This window comes from Botrytis byssoidea, assembly GCF_014898295.1.
Source record: "Botrytis byssoidea strain MUCL 94 chromosome Unknown BBYS_012, whole genome shotgun sequence".
NCBI lineage: Eukaryota > Fungi > Ascomycota > Leotiomycetes > Helotiales > Sclerotiniaceae > Botrytis > Botrytis byssoidea.
In genome coordinates, this window is record NW_024065853.1 from 838233 (window position 1) to 856690 (window position 18458).

At 42.7% G+C, this 18458-nt stretch overlaps 4 protein-coding genes across 4 annotated transcripts; all 4 read left to right on the plus strand.

The window, feature by feature from the left end:
• Positions 1-960: 960 nt before the first annotated feature.
• On the plus strand, positions 961-2578 carry EAE97_006672 (uncharacterized protein; the record flags this gene model as incomplete). The annotated part of the gene is made up of 6 exons (XM_038877185.1): positions 961-1154; positions 1206-1319; positions 1384-1453; positions 1506-1745; positions 1799-1883; positions 1961-2578. The coding sequence occupies 6 exons, from the start codon at positions 961-963 to the stop codon at positions 2314-2316; spliced, it is 1059 nt and encodes a 352-aa protein (XP_038732117.1). The 3' UTR covers positions 2317-2578.
• Positions 2579-3186: 608 nt separating this feature from the next.
• EAE97_006673 (uncharacterized protein) lies at positions 3187-5146 on the plus strand (the record flags this gene model as incomplete). Its single annotated transcript, XM_038877186.1, has 2 exons — positions 3187-4326; positions 4373-5146. 2 exons carry the CDS (start codon positions 3187-3189, stop codon positions 5144-5146), a joined length of 1914 nt encoding a protein of 637 aa, XP_038732118.1.
• Positions 5147-12671: 7525 nt separating this feature from the next.
• EAE97_006674 (uncharacterized protein) lies at positions 12672-14803 on the plus strand (the record flags this gene model as incomplete). Its single annotated transcript, XM_038877187.1, has 4 exons — positions 12672-12730; positions 12787-12930; positions 12992-13766; positions 13817-14803. The coding sequence occupies 4 exons, from the start codon at positions 12672-12674 to the stop codon at positions 14801-14803; spliced, it is 1965 nt and encodes a 654-aa protein (XP_038732119.1).
• A 903-nt stretch (positions 14804-15706) lies between these two features.
• Positions 15707-17374, plus strand: EAE97_006675 (uncharacterized protein; the record flags this gene model as incomplete). Its single annotated transcript, XM_038877188.1, has 1 exon — positions 15707-17374. The coding sequence occupies one exon, from the start codon at positions 15707-15709 to the stop codon at positions 17372-17374; it is 1668 nt and encodes a 555-aa protein (XP_038732120.1).
• Positions 17375-18458: the final 1084 nt, after the last annotated feature.

Genomic DNA, 18458 nt, shown 5'->3' on the forward strand with positions numbered 1-18458 from the left:
AGAATGAAAAATGGGGCTATCGACACAATGGGGATGAGATCCAGTTGGAGTATCAAAAAAATGGCGATGTTGTGTATTTCAAAGGGAGAAAGAAACGTTCGTACCGACGGAGAAGGAGAACAGGAATAACGGCCGTTCATTTTTTTACCTGAATTGTATCGTTACACACAAACTCAGAATTATCGCTGTAAACTCCATTGATGTTTAAGTTTGAGGAAGTACGAGATGGATATATCAAGGTGCCCAAAGTGAGTGTGGCGTTTGTGGCGCACGGATAAGCCACCCGGACATGAAACGGTCGTCCAGATTCGGAAGCAAGCTAGCAATTCTTTGAGCTTCGGGAGATGTGCTTAAACCTGACGCGGTGCAACCTGAGAACAGTGCGGAAGCCTGGGCGATGTCAAGATATTAGGTATGTTGTCCTCGGTGTAAGATGCAAGAGTATCTCCGCTCCTATTGTAAGCATGCGTATAAGCGAAAAAGTTAGGACTGCTCCGGACTCCTTTAGGAATTCAGCGAGGAGTTAATCTGATTGGCCGTACAAAAAAATTCAACGTTAATTGAACCAATGAAAGTGGGTTTCAATGTTAGACTGTAGGATTTGTTGATCTCGATGATTTCCTGGCCATAACGTTTCTCACCTTCTGGCCACAATGAGCAACTTGTTACATGCTATATTGAGACGAGTCGAATACTTTTCTGCTCTTTTCTCGTGGAACCTACAGGTGGCGAATCCATATTTAAACATGATCCCGTCTGTTCGAATAAACATCAACTGCAACCTTCCTCATTCAATCATTAAATAACATCCCGAAAATTTAGTGGCATCGTACTGTACATAATACACCTGTACCCCGCACTTAGAGCATTTCCCAGGTTGCTAAGAAACCCATATATCTGGTCTGTTGCCACTTCCACCACTACGGTTCGAACATATTGCTGTTCTTAATTCGCTCCACAATGTCCCATAATGGACCAAGTCGTCTTCGTACCGGGGAGCTGGAAATCGGCTATACGGAAGCAGTAGAGCGTCATGCAAAGAGGCATGTCGTGGCACCCAAGCCTATATCGCAACGCAAACTAGACTTCGAAAATGCAAGGCCGAGGTGGATGAGAGAAATGGCTGCGGAGGCTATGGGAGTGTTCTTCTTCGTGTAAGGTTAAAGAGATGGCTAGATGCAACCTCAACTGACAGGTATCCATAGTTATCCGGGAATTGCATCATGCGCATCATTCTTCCTGAATCCTGGGGACCCAGGGCTAGGATCAATTTTCCAAATTGGTTGGGCCTTTGCAATTGGTATTGCTTTCGCTATCATGTATGTTGAACTGTATTATCAGGATACGATCTACCATATCGTTTCAATCGCTGACACGCAACAGAACTTGTGGAAGTACTTCGGGAGGACATTTCAATGCAGCAGTAACGATATCTTGTGCCGTTTGGCTAGGCGTACGTTTTCGTGGTCTGTGTTTGCATATCAGCATCAGCTAATTCATCCCAGTTCCCTTGGAAAAAAGTTCCTCAATACATCTTCGCTCAAGTCTTCGGTTCTTTTATGGCAGCTATGCTTTTAGTTGGACAATACTATCCACAGCTAATGGAACTTGCTGCGGAATATCGTGCTAAAGGCTTGAGTCTCAATTCACCAGGTGGACCAGGAAGTATTCTTTGCTCGTTTCCTGGAGCATCACAGTCATATGGATATCTGTTCTTCATTGAATTTTTTGCCGACGTCTTCGTGGTATGTGGCAAAGACTTTGTCCAGACATTGGAGCATTTGCTGACACCTTTTAGGGAATTGTAATTTGGGCTTGCCTCGACCCTATGAATCCATTTGTGTCTGCATCTGCGGTGCCATGGGTTATTGGACTAGGTTATGGTAAGCATAGAATCCACGACTGCTTTCTTCGGATTCAACAGTTTCTTGATTGTTGTACACTTGCTAACCTCTTTTAGCAACAATGATCTGGGGTTTTGCGGACGTAACGATAGAGCTTAATTCATCTCGTGACTTGGGCGCTCGCATCGTTGCAGCCATATTTTTTGGAGGCGATGCTTTCTCGCTTTATTCATTGATACCCATTCTCACGAGTATACCGGCCATGCTTTTTGGGACAGCATTATATGAGATGATTCAACGCGATAGCTTTGGAGTTATTGCCAAAGGCCATAATGTACATGAGAAAGGAGAAGAGGGTATCATGCAACATTTATCCAAGAATGGTGCTCTTGGTGGAAGTGCCAGTACCTCGGGAATGAGTATAGACAGTGAAGTATGGGATAATGGGAGAAAGGATGATTCTGCTGTATGAATATCATGAAGGTCGATGAGGTAGAGGTCTTGATCATACCTAAAAAATTATAATGAATAATGACAATGTATTTTAAATAACAAGATACAATATATTTCCAACCAATGTGCCATGTCTTGAGCATATGACTTATTAGTCGTTGCTGAACTTGAAGAGAGGAGGTTTCGGCCTGAAACAATAGAGGAATGAAAAAACCATAGGCTCCCAGATTATCGCTCAAATGAGATCGATTGGATTATGTGAGGTTCTGAAGTTAAAAGGGTCCTTAATACCTACCCATTGGATTGATGTCGGTAGAATGAACGTCAGGTAAACCTTGTATAAAGTGTACTTTCAGAAAAAACAAAAAAGCACGTGATGATCGTTTGCAGATTTAGCCGTAAACAGACAAGCGTATTATCTTTTGATAGTCCCGCTTCAGCTCCAGCAACTAGCCCAATGTCCAATTCTCGATTCATTGTGTGTACGACCAAGACAATTACTTATTACACTTTGACGATCTTAAGATAGTGCAATACCGGTACCTTGAATGATATAATGTGAAGGCCTCCGATCTGATACCCGACAGACGGTCATTCATGTAGAACAGTACCATCGTCGATCTGTACCTCATCAGTTTCATATTTCTACAATACCTTTTATGACTAGGTACCCCTCCTTTTATGCCGCAACTTTGAACTGCATATATTCCTTTACGACATCAACTCACTCGATATAATCTCTACCTTGGACATCTTTCTCGCCCACCACCTCGACATAAAGCGACTACTTCCGCTGAGTCTATATGCCCATACAATTAGAAGATGATATAGAAGCATCGGATTAATCTTTTTCTCAATCTTTATAATATTTAACAATTAATCTGATATCATGTTCCCAAATCGATCCATCGAGCATATGTCGTCAAGTATGGATATCGTTGAACCCGAAACGGGGACTGAAGTGAACGACAAACGCGAAGAAGCCAATGTTAGAAATACATCACGATCACCTTCAAAAGCTCGGTCTTTATCAGATGGCGGTCAGCCAATGCTTTCACCGTCTCCTAAATTTCGCGAACCAGAAAAGCCAGTTTCTAAAGATGATAGTTCCATCTCCGAAAGTCCGACAACTCCAAGGCGACCTGCTGCATTTGCCCGAGGTCTTTCTCTACAGATGCCACCAAAGGATTTTATGCCAGTAGGGTCTTCAGCATATATCAATCGAGTACCATTGTCACCAAAATTAGATCAATCACAAACATATGGGTCACCTACGAGTGTTTTGCCTAGACGATCTCGAGGTCTAGATTTTTCAAGAGCTGCAACAAACCTTCATCACTCCACACTTGCAGAGCAATCATCACCCGATTCGTCACCTACGATTACTGGCAGAGCTATGAATATCCCGAATAGAAAAAATGGATTAAACTTTACCAGCGCTGGGGAAGGTTCTCTGTGGTCTCCCGCACCAAATACAGAAAGAATGATGGCATCCAATTCGCTTGGTAGTGTTAACATGATGGCCTCGGACGATTCTGAAAGTAGTTCCGACAACGATGATTTGATGGAATCAGACGAGATCGACGACTCTATTATTACAACACCTCAAATAAGCAGAATTACAGCACCTTTCGGCGGAAGTTATAACCCAAGCCCTGGTGGCGCCTGGTCTGGACAATCCCCCGCAGTCAATAGTCTTATGAATTTCCAGTCAGCAAGATTAAGAAGTGGAAAGAGTCGCAAAGGATCGAGGAGTGGACCAATGGCTAGTCCATCCTCTAAATCACCTCCTACTATGCGTAATCTAGAAAGCAATTACTTTAGCAGACCAAGGCCTGTGGATAATTTTCGCTCGAGGAGAGAAAGTATAAGCTGGGCTGCAAATCAATTACATATATCAGGAAGTGAGAGTGATGATGCTGGATTGAAATCCACTTTGGAAAATGTGGATGGTATGCCTAGCACACCTGGAAAAGATGGACAACGAGGGGTCATTCGCAGAGTAGTGACTAGAAGGGGAAACATGCTAGTATGTATACAATACGTGTGAATTTACCTCTACTAACTTTTGATAGCCCAAAACAAAAGGATTCGCACGTATTCGAGCAGCTCTGGCTGAAGAGAGCGCACCAGTCGAAACCGAAGTTCGCAGAGAAGCAGAAGTTGTCCGCCAAACCCGCGAAAGTGATATGGATCTCGAACCTTCTCGACATCCCTCTATATCAACGATAGATGCACGCTCGTCGCCAATAATGGGTCCAACGCAGGACTCTCTGGAAGGCATACCCGAAGATGATATAATGGCTGATGCATCCAGTTCTCAACTATCTGGTAGCTTCAAGCAACAAGTTATTCGCAATTCTAAAGGTAAGGAATTCTGGGATTCTTTTAGCGATGATAACAACCGCACACCACCTCCACCCAATTTCAATCATCGCGGTTCTACTTCTGGCATGAGTGAGGATCTATCATTAGAAGCTCACCTCTCCACGCCTCTTCATCCCCATCGAAGCAACTCTGATTCCTCTCCCTCTCGCTCGTCTACCCCTCAGGCATCCGAACCTATGCGTAAAATCACACATAAGCGTCGTCGGGACGATGATCTCGATCCTACAAGTTTTAAGAGACGGGCGGTTAGTCCTGGTATGAGCGTACATAATAGTCCGGTAATGCAGAGTCCGATGCAAAGGGATCTGGCTCCTTGGGGCTCAAGACCAAGTAGTAACGGGGAGCCTGGAAATGGAAAGAGTGGATTGGGGAATGGTTCAGCGGGGATGGGAGGCAGGAGAATTGGGTTTCAGGGTATGGTAGACACTAATGATGGATTGATGAAAATGAGTATTGAATAATGGATATATGGACTAGGGATACGGGGTTTGAAATGGATTAGGCGCGGACATTTTGCTCATACAATAGCTGGTTCTGGGGTGTTAATATTTTATGGGATCCAAGGACCTAACTAGGATTGGAGGGCGTACATAATTTTTGCACGGCATATCCAAATATCTATCCTGGTGTAGTGGCAGCATAGAAGAATCTGCCTACAGGCGAAATTAGCGATGATTACTTGTGCAATTCGATCATATTTTTACTCAATTCACTCTTTACTACCTTCGAGGCGTTTAATTCATTAGTGGTGATCTATACGCGATTGTCTCTCTTCATTCCAAGGTTGTCATAAATATTTGTAAAGTGAATAGTTATTGCTAGCGAATTTACATGTAGGGAAGTACGAGTGAGAGTAGAGAGTGGAAAAGAAGCAAGTTGGAAATTGGCGATCAGACGAGCCGTTGAGAAGACAGTGTAGTGTAGTGTAGTGTGTAAGAGATATAAAAAGGAATGTGAGGTAAGCGATAGGAAATACTCAGATGCTTGGTATTTTAGGTGTGGAAATAGGTACTTGTATCTAGGCACATAGCGTGTACAAAGTGGTTCCAGTGGATTTGTAGGGATTTATAGGCTTGAGGCCCTGAAGTAGATGTGCAACAAAAAATCATGGAAGGTTGGTGGGTGGGTTGTGATTGGTGGAAGCAAGCGAGGAGGGGGTGAAGCGTGGATTGAGTGAATGTGAGGTGAATAAGAGTGAGAGCGAGGCAGTGAATATGGTTTGTGAAGAATCAGATGTGATGCTAGATGGGATAGAGCGGTTGTTCATGGGAATTATGGGGAGGAGACTTGTGATGTGTAATGAGTTGAGATGATAGGAAGTAGGATGGGGAGGAAAATATGAAGATGTATTGAGGTTTGTTCAAGGTATGGAGATGACTTTCAAAGAACCCAAGAATGAGTCGATACTTGGGTATCTCAAAGCTGAATACTAACAGCAGATATGCAGCAAATGAGTTTGAGAAGGGTGCATGTGGTGCATGTGGTGCGTAAGCGAAAGGACAAACGCGGTAGTGGTGAATGAAAAGATAGATGTGATGTTGAATGCCCTTTCTTTTCACTGTTCATCTTTCAAGATCATTTTCAGTCTTTGCATACATTTGGTGGAAGTGTATGCCTTCAAACCACCATGTTAGTCTGCTATATTACTTCAAAGAATTGATCAGAAGGATGAGATATATTAGCTTTGTTTTATTTCTACAGTCTCTATTTTATGAACCTATTTCCATTGGGAAACCTATCTCATTTTACTAACTTCTTGTCTTCTATTTACCCGTCTAGTTTCCCACTTTACTTCATGTACCACACCTTCATTATCTGTTATTCTTTTCTTCTCTTTTTCCATCTCCACTTATCTTTATCCTGACTTTTTTCTTCATCATAGACATCGATCAAAGCAAATGATGAAGAAAGCTTGTTCAAGGGGAGAAAAAGATTAGAATCAATCTACTTCCGCTTTGCAGAGGGCATACAAAAGATAAGCAATCCTCTTCCCCCCTTTCTAACCTGGCTTCCAACCTTGTAGTTGCACGTTGATGACAGAGAAGAAAGGCACGATGCAATCAAATTTTCTATATATTATGAGCTCCCCAAAAAGTGTGATCAAATTGTAAAACCTGATCTCCGTAGTCTTCTGCACTTTTCACTTGTGAACATGACATGTATGTAGAGGTGATTCCGTGAGATTTTGAGAAGTCTCCCCTTTATTCCTGCCTGTGCTTTTAATGTTTACTAACAACATCAAAGCAAGCTCACTGACGACGACGGAAGGCATCGTCTCAGAAGATGAATGAGTTCTATTGGATGTTATACTCAAACACAGCTGATAATTTAAACAGTAGTGACAGCGAGCAGCAAGTAACTTCATCCATTTTCTATGCTCTTTGCTAATTTGCAATTTAGCACATCTAATGAGGAGTGGGTGCATTTTGCGAGCCCCTCATTTTCTTGAGAGACACTACTAATGATTCAGTCCGTTGGATATTGAAATTTTGTAGGCACCTTTGTTGACCATTTCCTGTCTATTATCTTGAAGACGCCTATGCTCCTGTCCAGGTCACTAACTCTGAAATAGTTTAAGGCGTATCGAGACATTGTCAGTGCCGTCGCTCTGAGAAGTATAGAGATTGTTACACTTGCTGATAATTTTGGCAATAGAATCACCGAAATACGAGAGCTGTACGTTACTCAATCATATGCTTGTAAGATACTAACATCTCTCGAATAGCATGAGAGCGCAGAACAATCTGTAAGTTGTGTTATAGAATTGTTCGCTTTCTCGTAGTAATTTGTGCCAATCCATTCTGAAATAGCCATGGAGCAGCAGAGACGGCAAGACAAGAGGAGAGGAGAAGAAGAAATAGTTGGATAGGTTGGGGTAAATGGATCGCCCTAGGTCTACTGGCGTTGGTGCTTGACAAGTAAGTTACACAGCATACTTTAATCCATTCTAAGATCCCATCTCATTACTAATTCAACTGAAATATAGTATACTTGGTGCGATCAGCCTGGGATTTGCCGTCTATTGGCATAACAAAAAGTAATTGGGAACTAGTAGCATAGCTGTGAATATCACAAGTCTTGCTTTGAGGAAACTCGCGGAAGCAGGGCACATACGAACTCGCAGCGGCGGAATCAAGACGCCAATGACATCCAGTTTCTCCGAGCTCGGCAGGACCAGCATAGGCAGAAGACTATGTGGCGGATTTAAAATGGCTATGAATGTCATGACGTGGATTTCTCGGTGAGGATGGAAGTTCTCCATTGTTGAACGGGCTATTTGGCACCTGGGACGAAGTAGTGCAGAAATTTATGGACGGTGAAAGTTATTTGCATGCGCCTAATATCTTTCTTTGATAACTCTCTCGATATGGTTCCACGACGAGACATCTAAGTTCATTAATCCATTTGATGTCTATCTTCTTGAAATCTTCAACACAACACCTCGACCTCTCAAGATATGAATTCAAATAACTGTACTACCGATTTTCTTTTTCATCTTCAGTGGAAGAATTGAGTTTTCCAACTCTCTTTGAACGGGTTTCGAGGAGTTCAAACTAGAGTGATGAGCTTTTGTTTGACGTTGATATTCAACAAGTTATTATCTTTTCATCATTTGCAATATACATACCTAAACAAGTCAAAACAGACTAATTGGGGTAAAGCCTTGACACCCTAGCTACTATGAAGCTCCCGCTCGATGCCCTTTTCGACCCCACCCGCCGCCTACCACTCTCCACACCAAGCACTAGCCCGCTCTTCCCCGCCCCATTCTGTATCATCATACATATACTCTAAAGCAACTTCCTTCCACAACAATAACACAACATCTTTGATGGTCTAACGGTCATGATTTCCGCTTGTCAATAACATTGCAAGTCGCGGGAGACCGGGGTTCGACTCCCCGTCAGAGAGTTCATTCTGCACAGAGTTCCTTGAATCTCATGTTCAATATTCCTTTTGATTTTTTTTGATCGAAAAACCCTTTTTTTCGGAAGGGATAGTTTGGCGTGTAACGAACCCCACTAATACCCGACCGGAACCTTTTGGCCTTTTTCTTAAAGGTGGGGCTATCTACAGTGAGTGGGAGGGGCAGGATTTTGGGTTAATGATAGTGATTGATAGATAGTAAGGATGACGTTGATGTCGAAAGGTGAATTTGTGAGTGTTGAACGGGAAGCGTAGCGACTAGCAAGTTTGTGATCTGAGGGTCGTCTTCTGCACATGCCGAATTGATTGGATCTCTTGAGTCTCGATTGCTCTTTTGGGATGTAGACAATAAATAATACAGCTAACAAAACCATTCTAACAATATATTCAAATTTACCTATTTTTTAAATACAAAATCCATGATTCATCGTTAGGATAGGATGAGATGGATGACTTCATACCATTATCGATTCTTGGCGATGGAAATCGTTATCAGGACCTTGGCTTGCAGGATGTGGCTTTCGCTATCATGAACTCGAAGCAAAGCACATATGAATGATATGATGTGATGTGATAAAGTTTGGATACCTATCGATGGAGGCACTCGATGTTTCGTGTGAAGAATCAAGAAAAGCTTGTAGTGTACTCGTACAGGAACAGTAGTTAGTTAGCTTTCCATGTGAAACTCATTTCCGCGTCGCTTGATCTCATCATGATGGATGGATCATATGAAGAATGATTAATTATTAACTGGGTTTGGATGATAAGATCATAGGTTGTACAACACATTCAGTCACTGATTCTAGATCTTTGGATGTTGGATTCTAGATTCGAGAATTGTGCAACATGATATGATGTGATGTGAAGTGGTGATGTGATTTTATGATTATCCTCGCGACAACTTGCATTTATATAGCAACTGATGTGCAGATGTGTAATTGAGGTATGTAATGTACGCTAGCATTTTGCAAGAACGCGTCAATATACGGCCAGGCACTCTAAACTTGGGTTCAATTGCTTTTCCATGTGAAGATTATAATGGAACAGAGTGGTGATCTTGAGATCTATGGGTGTGGGTGGGTTGATGTGTTGATGTGTTGATGTGTTCGTGTTTTATTTAGTATGTGGATGTTTTGGAGACTTGGAGAGGTGCAGATGCGTTGAAGAATGTCACCGTCGCCGCTGTCCCTAGTTGAAATATGAAGACATAATCTCACGTCTAACATCTAGATATCAGTGGAAGGAATTATTCCGTACAACTTCAACCCAACACATCGACAATATACGAATAGCAATCATACTCAAGCAAACCTGTATCGGTAGCGGTGAGTCTATTTCCCGATGTATTCCACATCAATCATTAGTTTCCAGATCCTCTCATTCAATAATTATCCATCGGGAAATCTCGAAATCTCAGATATCATCAATGCCAGGTACGGATCCATGAATCCACAATCCAACCAGCAAAGATCGAGCGAAAGAATACGCACCAATCATCATTCAAGATCCTTAATCTCGTATGGATTCTTCAGTCCTAGTTTTTTTTAAGGCCCGATACAAATTACAATAAAGTGGCTCATGAGAAAAAGTGGTTACCCTTGAGCCTCATCATTTTTTGTCACGCAATTAGACCAATTCGACTCGAGTTCGTAAACTTTTCAAGGGGCGGGAACAAGATCAGATTGTGACCCATGCATAATTGTGCCTTATCTCAGGATTTTTAAAAAGAATCAAGAATTGCCCAGGTGAGAGAAGTCGAGGTCAAGGTTCCATATCAGACATTTGTGGGTATTTTTCTATTGAGGCATTTTTCAAGTGACATTGGATTGTGACTTTGGAGGTTGATCCATCCATAATGGGTTCTGTTTGATATGTAGGATCCATATAGCCCTAAGCGGCCATTTACATTTTGAAGTGTGGCAGCGGCACCGACCTAGGAAATGCGCAAATCCTACTCGAGTAGACATCTTTTCATGCGAAGTTGCGGAGTATATACGGCGTCGGTCTGTACTGATTAGAATGAGCGGCGGCCTCTTCTCGGTGGCGGAGCCCTCTAATGGTACGTATCGATAATCGATGAGAGGACGGCCATACCATATGCAGTGTTGGTTGTTTAACTTTTGCTAGATAAAGAGCGAAACGTGTGAGAAAGATTTGATGCAGGCGCTTCCGTCCGTGTCCACTGTCAAAGAAAGGTCAAATACCGGAACTTATCGAGCTTATTCAGATTATTCGATTTTTTTTTATAGAAAAACGTTTATAGTTTGTTGATCAGGGTTGGAACTTAGGTCGAAACAATACAGTAGCGTCGAATTAGAAGTATGCATCTGAATCATCCTGAATCAGAACCCGCTCTTTACGACTCATCCTTATCGAATAATAGAAAAGGAGATTGATGCTATCGGTACTCATTGGCGTTTATACCCTGTTTTCAACTACCCGTCCCTCACAACCGATGATTTCTGGTTACGCCGTGAAAGTTGTTATCATGTGGAAGTCATTCGATTTCTGAGATATCGCTCATGCTCATGAGGTTTGATCATGCCATATCTAGGGGATCTCCTGTCCCTTATCAGATGCTTATACCTACCGAGTGAGTATTCGCACCTCGCTCGAATCACCCCCTTTTCACGTGTCAAAGTAGAGCTAGCAGGTGCGTCAAGTTACATCGAGGTTCAGCACGTTTCGGAATTGAGGTTGATCTGAGCTGACTTTCATGAATACAGTACAGTACATGCTGCAGCTATCTTGACGGGTTACCTTCCAGAGTTTAGACTTTGCCCTGCTTACTAGGTACTTACAACCGTAATACTAGGACCTAGGTAGATACTCCTATTAATATCCACCTTCCTGCAGTACCCGATGTCGAGTCTTCAAATGTTAAATCTTCGTAGATATACCCGGTACACATCCGAGGACCGGAAGAAAACTCGTTCAGCCCTGGGAACTGAATTATCCTAGGCTTAGTGTGCTGGGTAGCTAAGTTGCCTGTTGGGTAGTCTTTATCACATTATCATTTGATAATCGAAATATTCGCCAGTCCACCACCATCGATCAATCATATCATAGTTTGGGACTGTGACGGTAAGAACCTCGGAAGTCGAAAAAGTATATATGAGGTAGCTCAAATATCATTCATCATCATCATCATCATCATCATCATCATTAGCTACCACTTGTGAGGAGAGAAAGTCCGAATCTATATTTGTGTGTCTGTTTGATTGAATGTCTCCAATTTTTACGGATACGACTGTATCGGCACTTTTGAATCTCTTTTGATACACCAACGAAAAGAAAAGGGTAACAAAAAAGTTCTCGAACATCAGCAAAAAAGTTTCTCCTAAGGTTTTCTCCTAAGAAGGTGACCCCCACTAGAAGATATCCACTTCATACCAAGAAACCGTAGCCCCTTCCGATTTGTGACGTGCGGAAGCGCCACTTTGATCTACTTCGTACCCACGCCTACCCAGCTTGACTGTGTGGATTTTCGTGAATTGCGCCTGAGCCACTGGATTATTGACTGGTCATTGGATTATTGAAGTGGGATTGGGAATTGGATGGAGGGAAGAGTACGCAAAAGAGTACCTCAATACCGAAGAAAGGAGAGAGAAAGAGAGATTGCGACAAATATACTAGTAACAATAGGGTAAGGACGAAATCTTTGATATACAAAATACGAAGAAGGACTAGAGGAAAGATAACTAAAAGAAGAGGTCATAATTTGTGATTTCTTTTTTAAATCTTTTTTATACTCATATGGTCATTGTTCTTTAATATATACCTGCGCAGTATATTGGCTGCAGAACAGAAAGAGCGATTCGCAACTAGCACTACTACTTTCACACATTTCCTTGGTAACCGCTTTGGAAAGGAAGTCGCCGATACGAGTGAAGTATAAGTATTTCTCAATATTCGGAGCTCACTCTTTTACAACTTTGCTACAATATCTTAAGCACACGAAACGGTCGGGGGATTCTGTCTTTCCCACTGACGCCAAACAACTCTTGAATCATTATTTCTCATTTGGCATACGACCAATATACGAGTTAATAGGACGTTATGCCTAATTTCTTTGGAGGCGTTACTGGAAGAGGTGTTTCGACACTTTTCGAGATACGGTATGTTACAATATAAGTACGATTTGGTTTCCGCATAATTTACTGACATTTTGCAGTCTTGACGAGGAAATTATCGTACTTCGAGGAGGTGAAAATGAAGCATCGAGTCAATTGCTCAAGGGAACAGTAGTTTTATGCCTGCCAGCTGCTTTAAAAGTGGAAGATGTGCATCTTCGTATGACTGGGCAATTGAAAGTTGGGTGAGTTTTTCCAAAGTATTTCAACACATGCAAGGGTTGAAAAACTAACTACCACATGCAGGTGGAATGATCAGCGAGTCACACCTACCGGCATTTCGAATAATCGAGTCGACAGAACTACTGAGATTTTCATTCACAGATGGGCGCCATTTGTGGGTGGAGCAGGGCCTGGTTCTTCCTCGAAGGGATTGCTTTTACCAGCAGGAAATTATGAGTGGCCATTCGAACTCGTCATTCCAGGATCCATGTCAGAAAGTGTAGAGGGTTTGAATGACAGCCACATCATTTACAAATTGAAGGCAACAGTCGCTAGAGGAAAATTGGCATACGATTTACATGCTTGGAAACCGGTGCGAATCGTTCGAACTTTGGACCCTTCGGCATTGGAATTGGCTCACGCCATGACAGTCGAGAATGTTTGGCCAAACAAAATTGAATATCAACTGGTTATACCACAAAAGGCTATAGTATTTGGTACTGCAATCACCATCGAGATGAGATTCACCTCCTTGTTGAAAGGATTAAAAATCGGCAAGATAAAGTGTCATTTGATCGAAGTACAAGAATTCGTTCTCCCAGGAACATCTACGACTTCGGATAGATATTGGAAAAACTCGAGAGATGTGGATGCTTGGACCTTTGAACTTAATGAAGAAGAGCATTATCAAGATATGCTTGACGACAGCGGACAAGATGGTTTCAAAATGACTGAATTCATGCCATTGCCAAAAAGGTTGAGCAGATGCATACAAGATGTGGACGTACACGGTATCAAAATTCGCCACAAGGTCAAATTCAACATTGCATTACACAACCCAGATGGGCATATTTCAGAGGTATGACTCCCTTTTCTTTAATCCATGCAAAAAATACTGATCAAATATAGCTCCGCGCAACGCTACCAGTCACAATTTTCATTTCTCCTAATATGCCATTAACTGCCGAAGGTGCTTTGGTGGACCAGACACCAACAACCAGTACTCAATCAACTGCAGTATCAGCACATGCACCGCCTCTTTATGGAGAGCACGTATTGGATCAACTTTACGCCGACATGGATCAATCTGGACTCATGACCCCTATGCCGCAATCTGGAATGAACACTCCGTTTTACGCCCAGTCTCGAGCAGGTTCATCAGAGAATCTATCTGCCTCCTCAGAATCTCATCATCCAGCAGGCGCCGTCCCCCCTGCAGCATTGTCATCTAGGCTTCAAAATTTAAATACCAATTTGAATTCTGGCAGGAATAGCTTCTTAAGACGATATGGAGGATCTGGATCTGGAGGAAATACTCCTCACCACAATGATGATCACCAAGGAGGCTATTTTGATTCACACCATGGCCATTCCGCCTCTTCAGCGACTGCAAGAAGTAATCCTCTTAGTAGACGAGGAAGTTTTAACGACGATCATCATCCAGATGCCACTAGTACCACAATGAGCAGCGGATACCATACTCCTGAACATTTGGATTATAATGAAATGGGAGATTTAACCAAAGTTCCTTCCTATACTACGGCCCTCAAAACCCCTGTAAGAGGAATGAGTTATACCGAAGCACTGCCTAATTACGAATCTGCCATTTCAGCACCACCAAGTCCGACATTGCATGCAAGTACTGGCCCAAGTACACCGCACGAACAGCCATTGGACGGAGGCCATCCACACTCACACTCACTCTCACACTCACTCTCAAATTCCCATTCACACGCGGATACGCATAGACACCATCATGGACCAGGATTTTTGAGAAGAAACCCATTCTCTAGTATGGGATTCACACCGTTGCATCCACCATCACATGCACATTCCGGGGAAGCAGATGAAAGGAGGAGATTGCACTTGTTACAGCATAGAGATAGGGTACATTAAAAGTAGGAAGATTAAATAAGTTAATGGAATAGACAATCGGAATGGAATGCGAGATCCAAGCATCTTTTGGCGCCGGAGGGTTTTGATATAGACTTGGTACATTGGGAATTTTGGGGGCGTTCAGCTTGATACCTTTTGATGAGATACCGTTATAGAAGCGTTAAATGCTGGAAGGTTAGAAAATGCGAGGAAGAGGCTGCATTTAGTATTAATATTCTCCCCGCTCTCGCGATTATGGAGCGATTGTTCCTTTTGAATACATAAGTTCAACATTTTTAAGCTTGAAAAATCTCACTTGATTCAATTGCTGTGACAAGATGAGAGTACCTAGGTAGGTACCTATTATCACATCATGAACTTATCAGATTCCGATCTTGTAGGACCAAATTCAGCTTACCGAAGTAATACCGAATACCTAGGTACACATTCACTCAGACGTCATCTGCAGCAATAAATCTGCTTTGTGTGTGAAATTAGAGAATGTCAAAAGATGGGGATGGAGATAGAGATGGAAATATTACAGATAAGAAACGAGGTTTGAATTGAAATCAAGATACCTAGGACAGTCATGTATTTCAACTCTAACATCTTGAGTGAATTCAACTTCTTACTTTGCCTAATGGCGTAAGCCGATCCCGAAGTCGCGTTTGAGAGATCATCCACGCTCCAAGCTCAGAGACCTCGGGAGTCATAATATCACAACAATCACAACATACTTCACCAAATTCATCTAATTCGAACCTGTTGAATTGTTTTAATTTGAATCTACGGTATTCCTCGATTCAATCCCTAATACCTTTGGATTCCAACTCTCTAGAGTACACCTTTATTCAGAACTCACTCGATGCCCTCGTATCTAACATAGACATCTACACAAGCCCGGGCCCATCACCCATCGAAACCATGGCGCCCACAAGTCGTACCCTTCTCCTTCGATCCTCCTCCCCATCCTCATCCCTACGATCACCATCCGAATCTTCCTCTGCTTTCCGCGACCAAAAGGCTCGTAAACAAGATATGATCCGCTATACCTCCTACGCCTCCGCCATTCTCTCTTGTCTCTGCGCAGGTTCCATCACCGCTTATTCGCTTTATGGCCATTTATTTCAATCGCGATTACATTATACACAATTACAAGTCAATCTTGTTATAATCGCGGCGGAATTGGCAATGTACCTGCCAGTGCCGGTATTTGGATATCTGTGCGATCGGGTTGGACCTGCGCCACTGTCTCTCGGGGCGGGAATTATGTTTGGAGCCGGATATGGATTGGCGGCACTTACATATAAGAGTGGAGAGAAAGATATAGAGGGATATGTTACGGAAAGAGGATGGCCAATTATATGGATGGTGATTGCATTCATGATCATTGGGATGGCAACGACTTGTATGTATATTAGTGCGGTGACGGCGTGTGCGAAGAATTTTGGGAAATCGAAATATAGAGGCCTGGCACTTGCATGCCCAATTGCAGCGTTTGGATTGAGTGGGATGTGGCAGAGTCAGGTGGGGGAGAAGATATTGTATGAGAGGGGGAGAGACGGTCAAAGGGGAGATGTTGATGTGGGGAGGTTCTTTTGGTTTTTGGCTGTTACACTTCTTGTGGTGGGAATTATTGGATGTGGGTTGTTGAAGATTGTGGATGAGGATGAGTTGATTGAAGAAGCTGTTGAGGAATTGGAGAGGAGTGGGCTACTTGGGGAGGAGGAAGGATATACCAGGAGAGAATATGGTACTTTGAATGGAGAAGAGCGAGGTAGCGTGGATGAGGAGGATGAAGAAGCGAGAAAGAAGACTTGGTTATTAAACGAGGAAACAAGACGATTTCTTAAAGATCATACAATGTGGTGGTTAGCCATTGGATTTTTCTTCGTCTCGGGACCAGGCGAGTCGTTTATCACGAATTTGGGCACGATAATCGGCACGCTTAATCCACCTACAATCCACAATCCTACTTCCGCAGCAACACATGTTTCAGTTGTTGCACTTACATCAACCATCGCTCGTATCCTATTTGGTACCCTCACAGATATATTGGCTCCGGTTCCTATAACACATCATTTCGGTTCTCTGTCAAATTCTTTCGCCTCTCTCCCACCACAACCTAGATCTCGCTTCACAATATCCCGTATAACATTCCTCATCTTGTCCGCTCTCCTAATCCTTCTAGGGGATATCCTACTGGCTGCAGGAATTTGCCAAAACCACGCGGACCGCTTCTGGATTATTTCTACTCTCATCGGGTCCGGTTACGGCGCTTTATTCTCCCTGACTCCTTTAATCGTGACGGTCATCTGGGGTGTTGAAAACTTCGGAACCAACTGGGGAATCGTAGCAATGGTTCCAGCACTAGGTGCTACGCTCTGGGGTGTGATCTATAGTCAAGTCTACCAGAAAGTTGCCGAGGGGTTATGGAAGGAATTCCTTGGTGATGGAGTACTTTGCTGGGGACAAAGCTGTTATGCGGGGACTTTCTGGGGAATGGCAGGGAGTGTGGGTGTTGGAGTCGCATTTTGGGTTTGGGCTTGGAAGGGAAAGGATGGATGGAGCGATAGGGGAGTTGTGGTATAAATTACTCATGTGCAAGTCTGGACTCGTGTGGAGGTTTGGATGAGATGGGTATACGAAGTAATGTATGAAGTTGAGGGTTTTGATATAAGCATCTAGCGTATATACTCATGGTATTAACAAATCGGCATTGGGTTATCGAGGAAGGGACTAATAAATTGAGCATATTGCCTTTCGAAGGTATACATAGGCGTCTGTGGTTTGGGATTAATATTAATTCGTTTGGTCTGGTCTGTTTTGTTGGGGTGCACTACACGGCATTGTTTTAGTTATGTATTGGACAATTGGGAGCTTTGCATGGAATGTTTTTTGTGCATTGGGCACTTGCTGAGTTGCGGTTTGTGGCTTGTGCGCTTTAAGTTACATGATATACATAGGTATTTCATAATGATATGATTCTTGCCACTATAGGCTTGGAAAGGTGTAATGGTATGGTATCAGTGAATAGTTGGTGTAAATTAGTAGAATTTATATAGCATCATGCTTTTTCACAATATCTCATCAAACAACTTGAGACATCTCTTCTCCTAATTTTGAATCCGCTAGCATCAAAGTAAGTTGAAACGACCTCCCCGTCTCTCTCCCTGATTATCATAATACCACTCTTGTCCTCTTTCTTCTTTGTCAACACCTTACTATCAATACCTAGTCATCACGATATTTCTCACCAAATTAATGTTCTCCCACAGCCTCTCTTTAAGCCCCGAGGATCTCTACATCATAATCACATCCGTCCACACACTAACTCGGTACAGGTGGCGGGAAGGTATAGCGTGAATTTCCAATATCTCCGAGTTTTGAGTGTGATGCGCTTTTCGCACTCCCATTACTACTTCTCTTTGTCGTCAAAACGCGGGATGGGAATCTTTGAAAATCTATTGTGCATTCTGTTGGTGTTGAGGGGAATAATGAGGGGGATATTTTTATTGAAAATTTCTACTGCTGTGTACATATGTGATGCAAAGTTTTTCCCTGGAATTGATTGATCGCATCGGAAAATGCTGGTTTGGAAGTTCTGTATGGGATGGATGGAACCTCTGGTATGGTAAGCTGACGTACATACATATGCAAGCCATACGCCACAGCA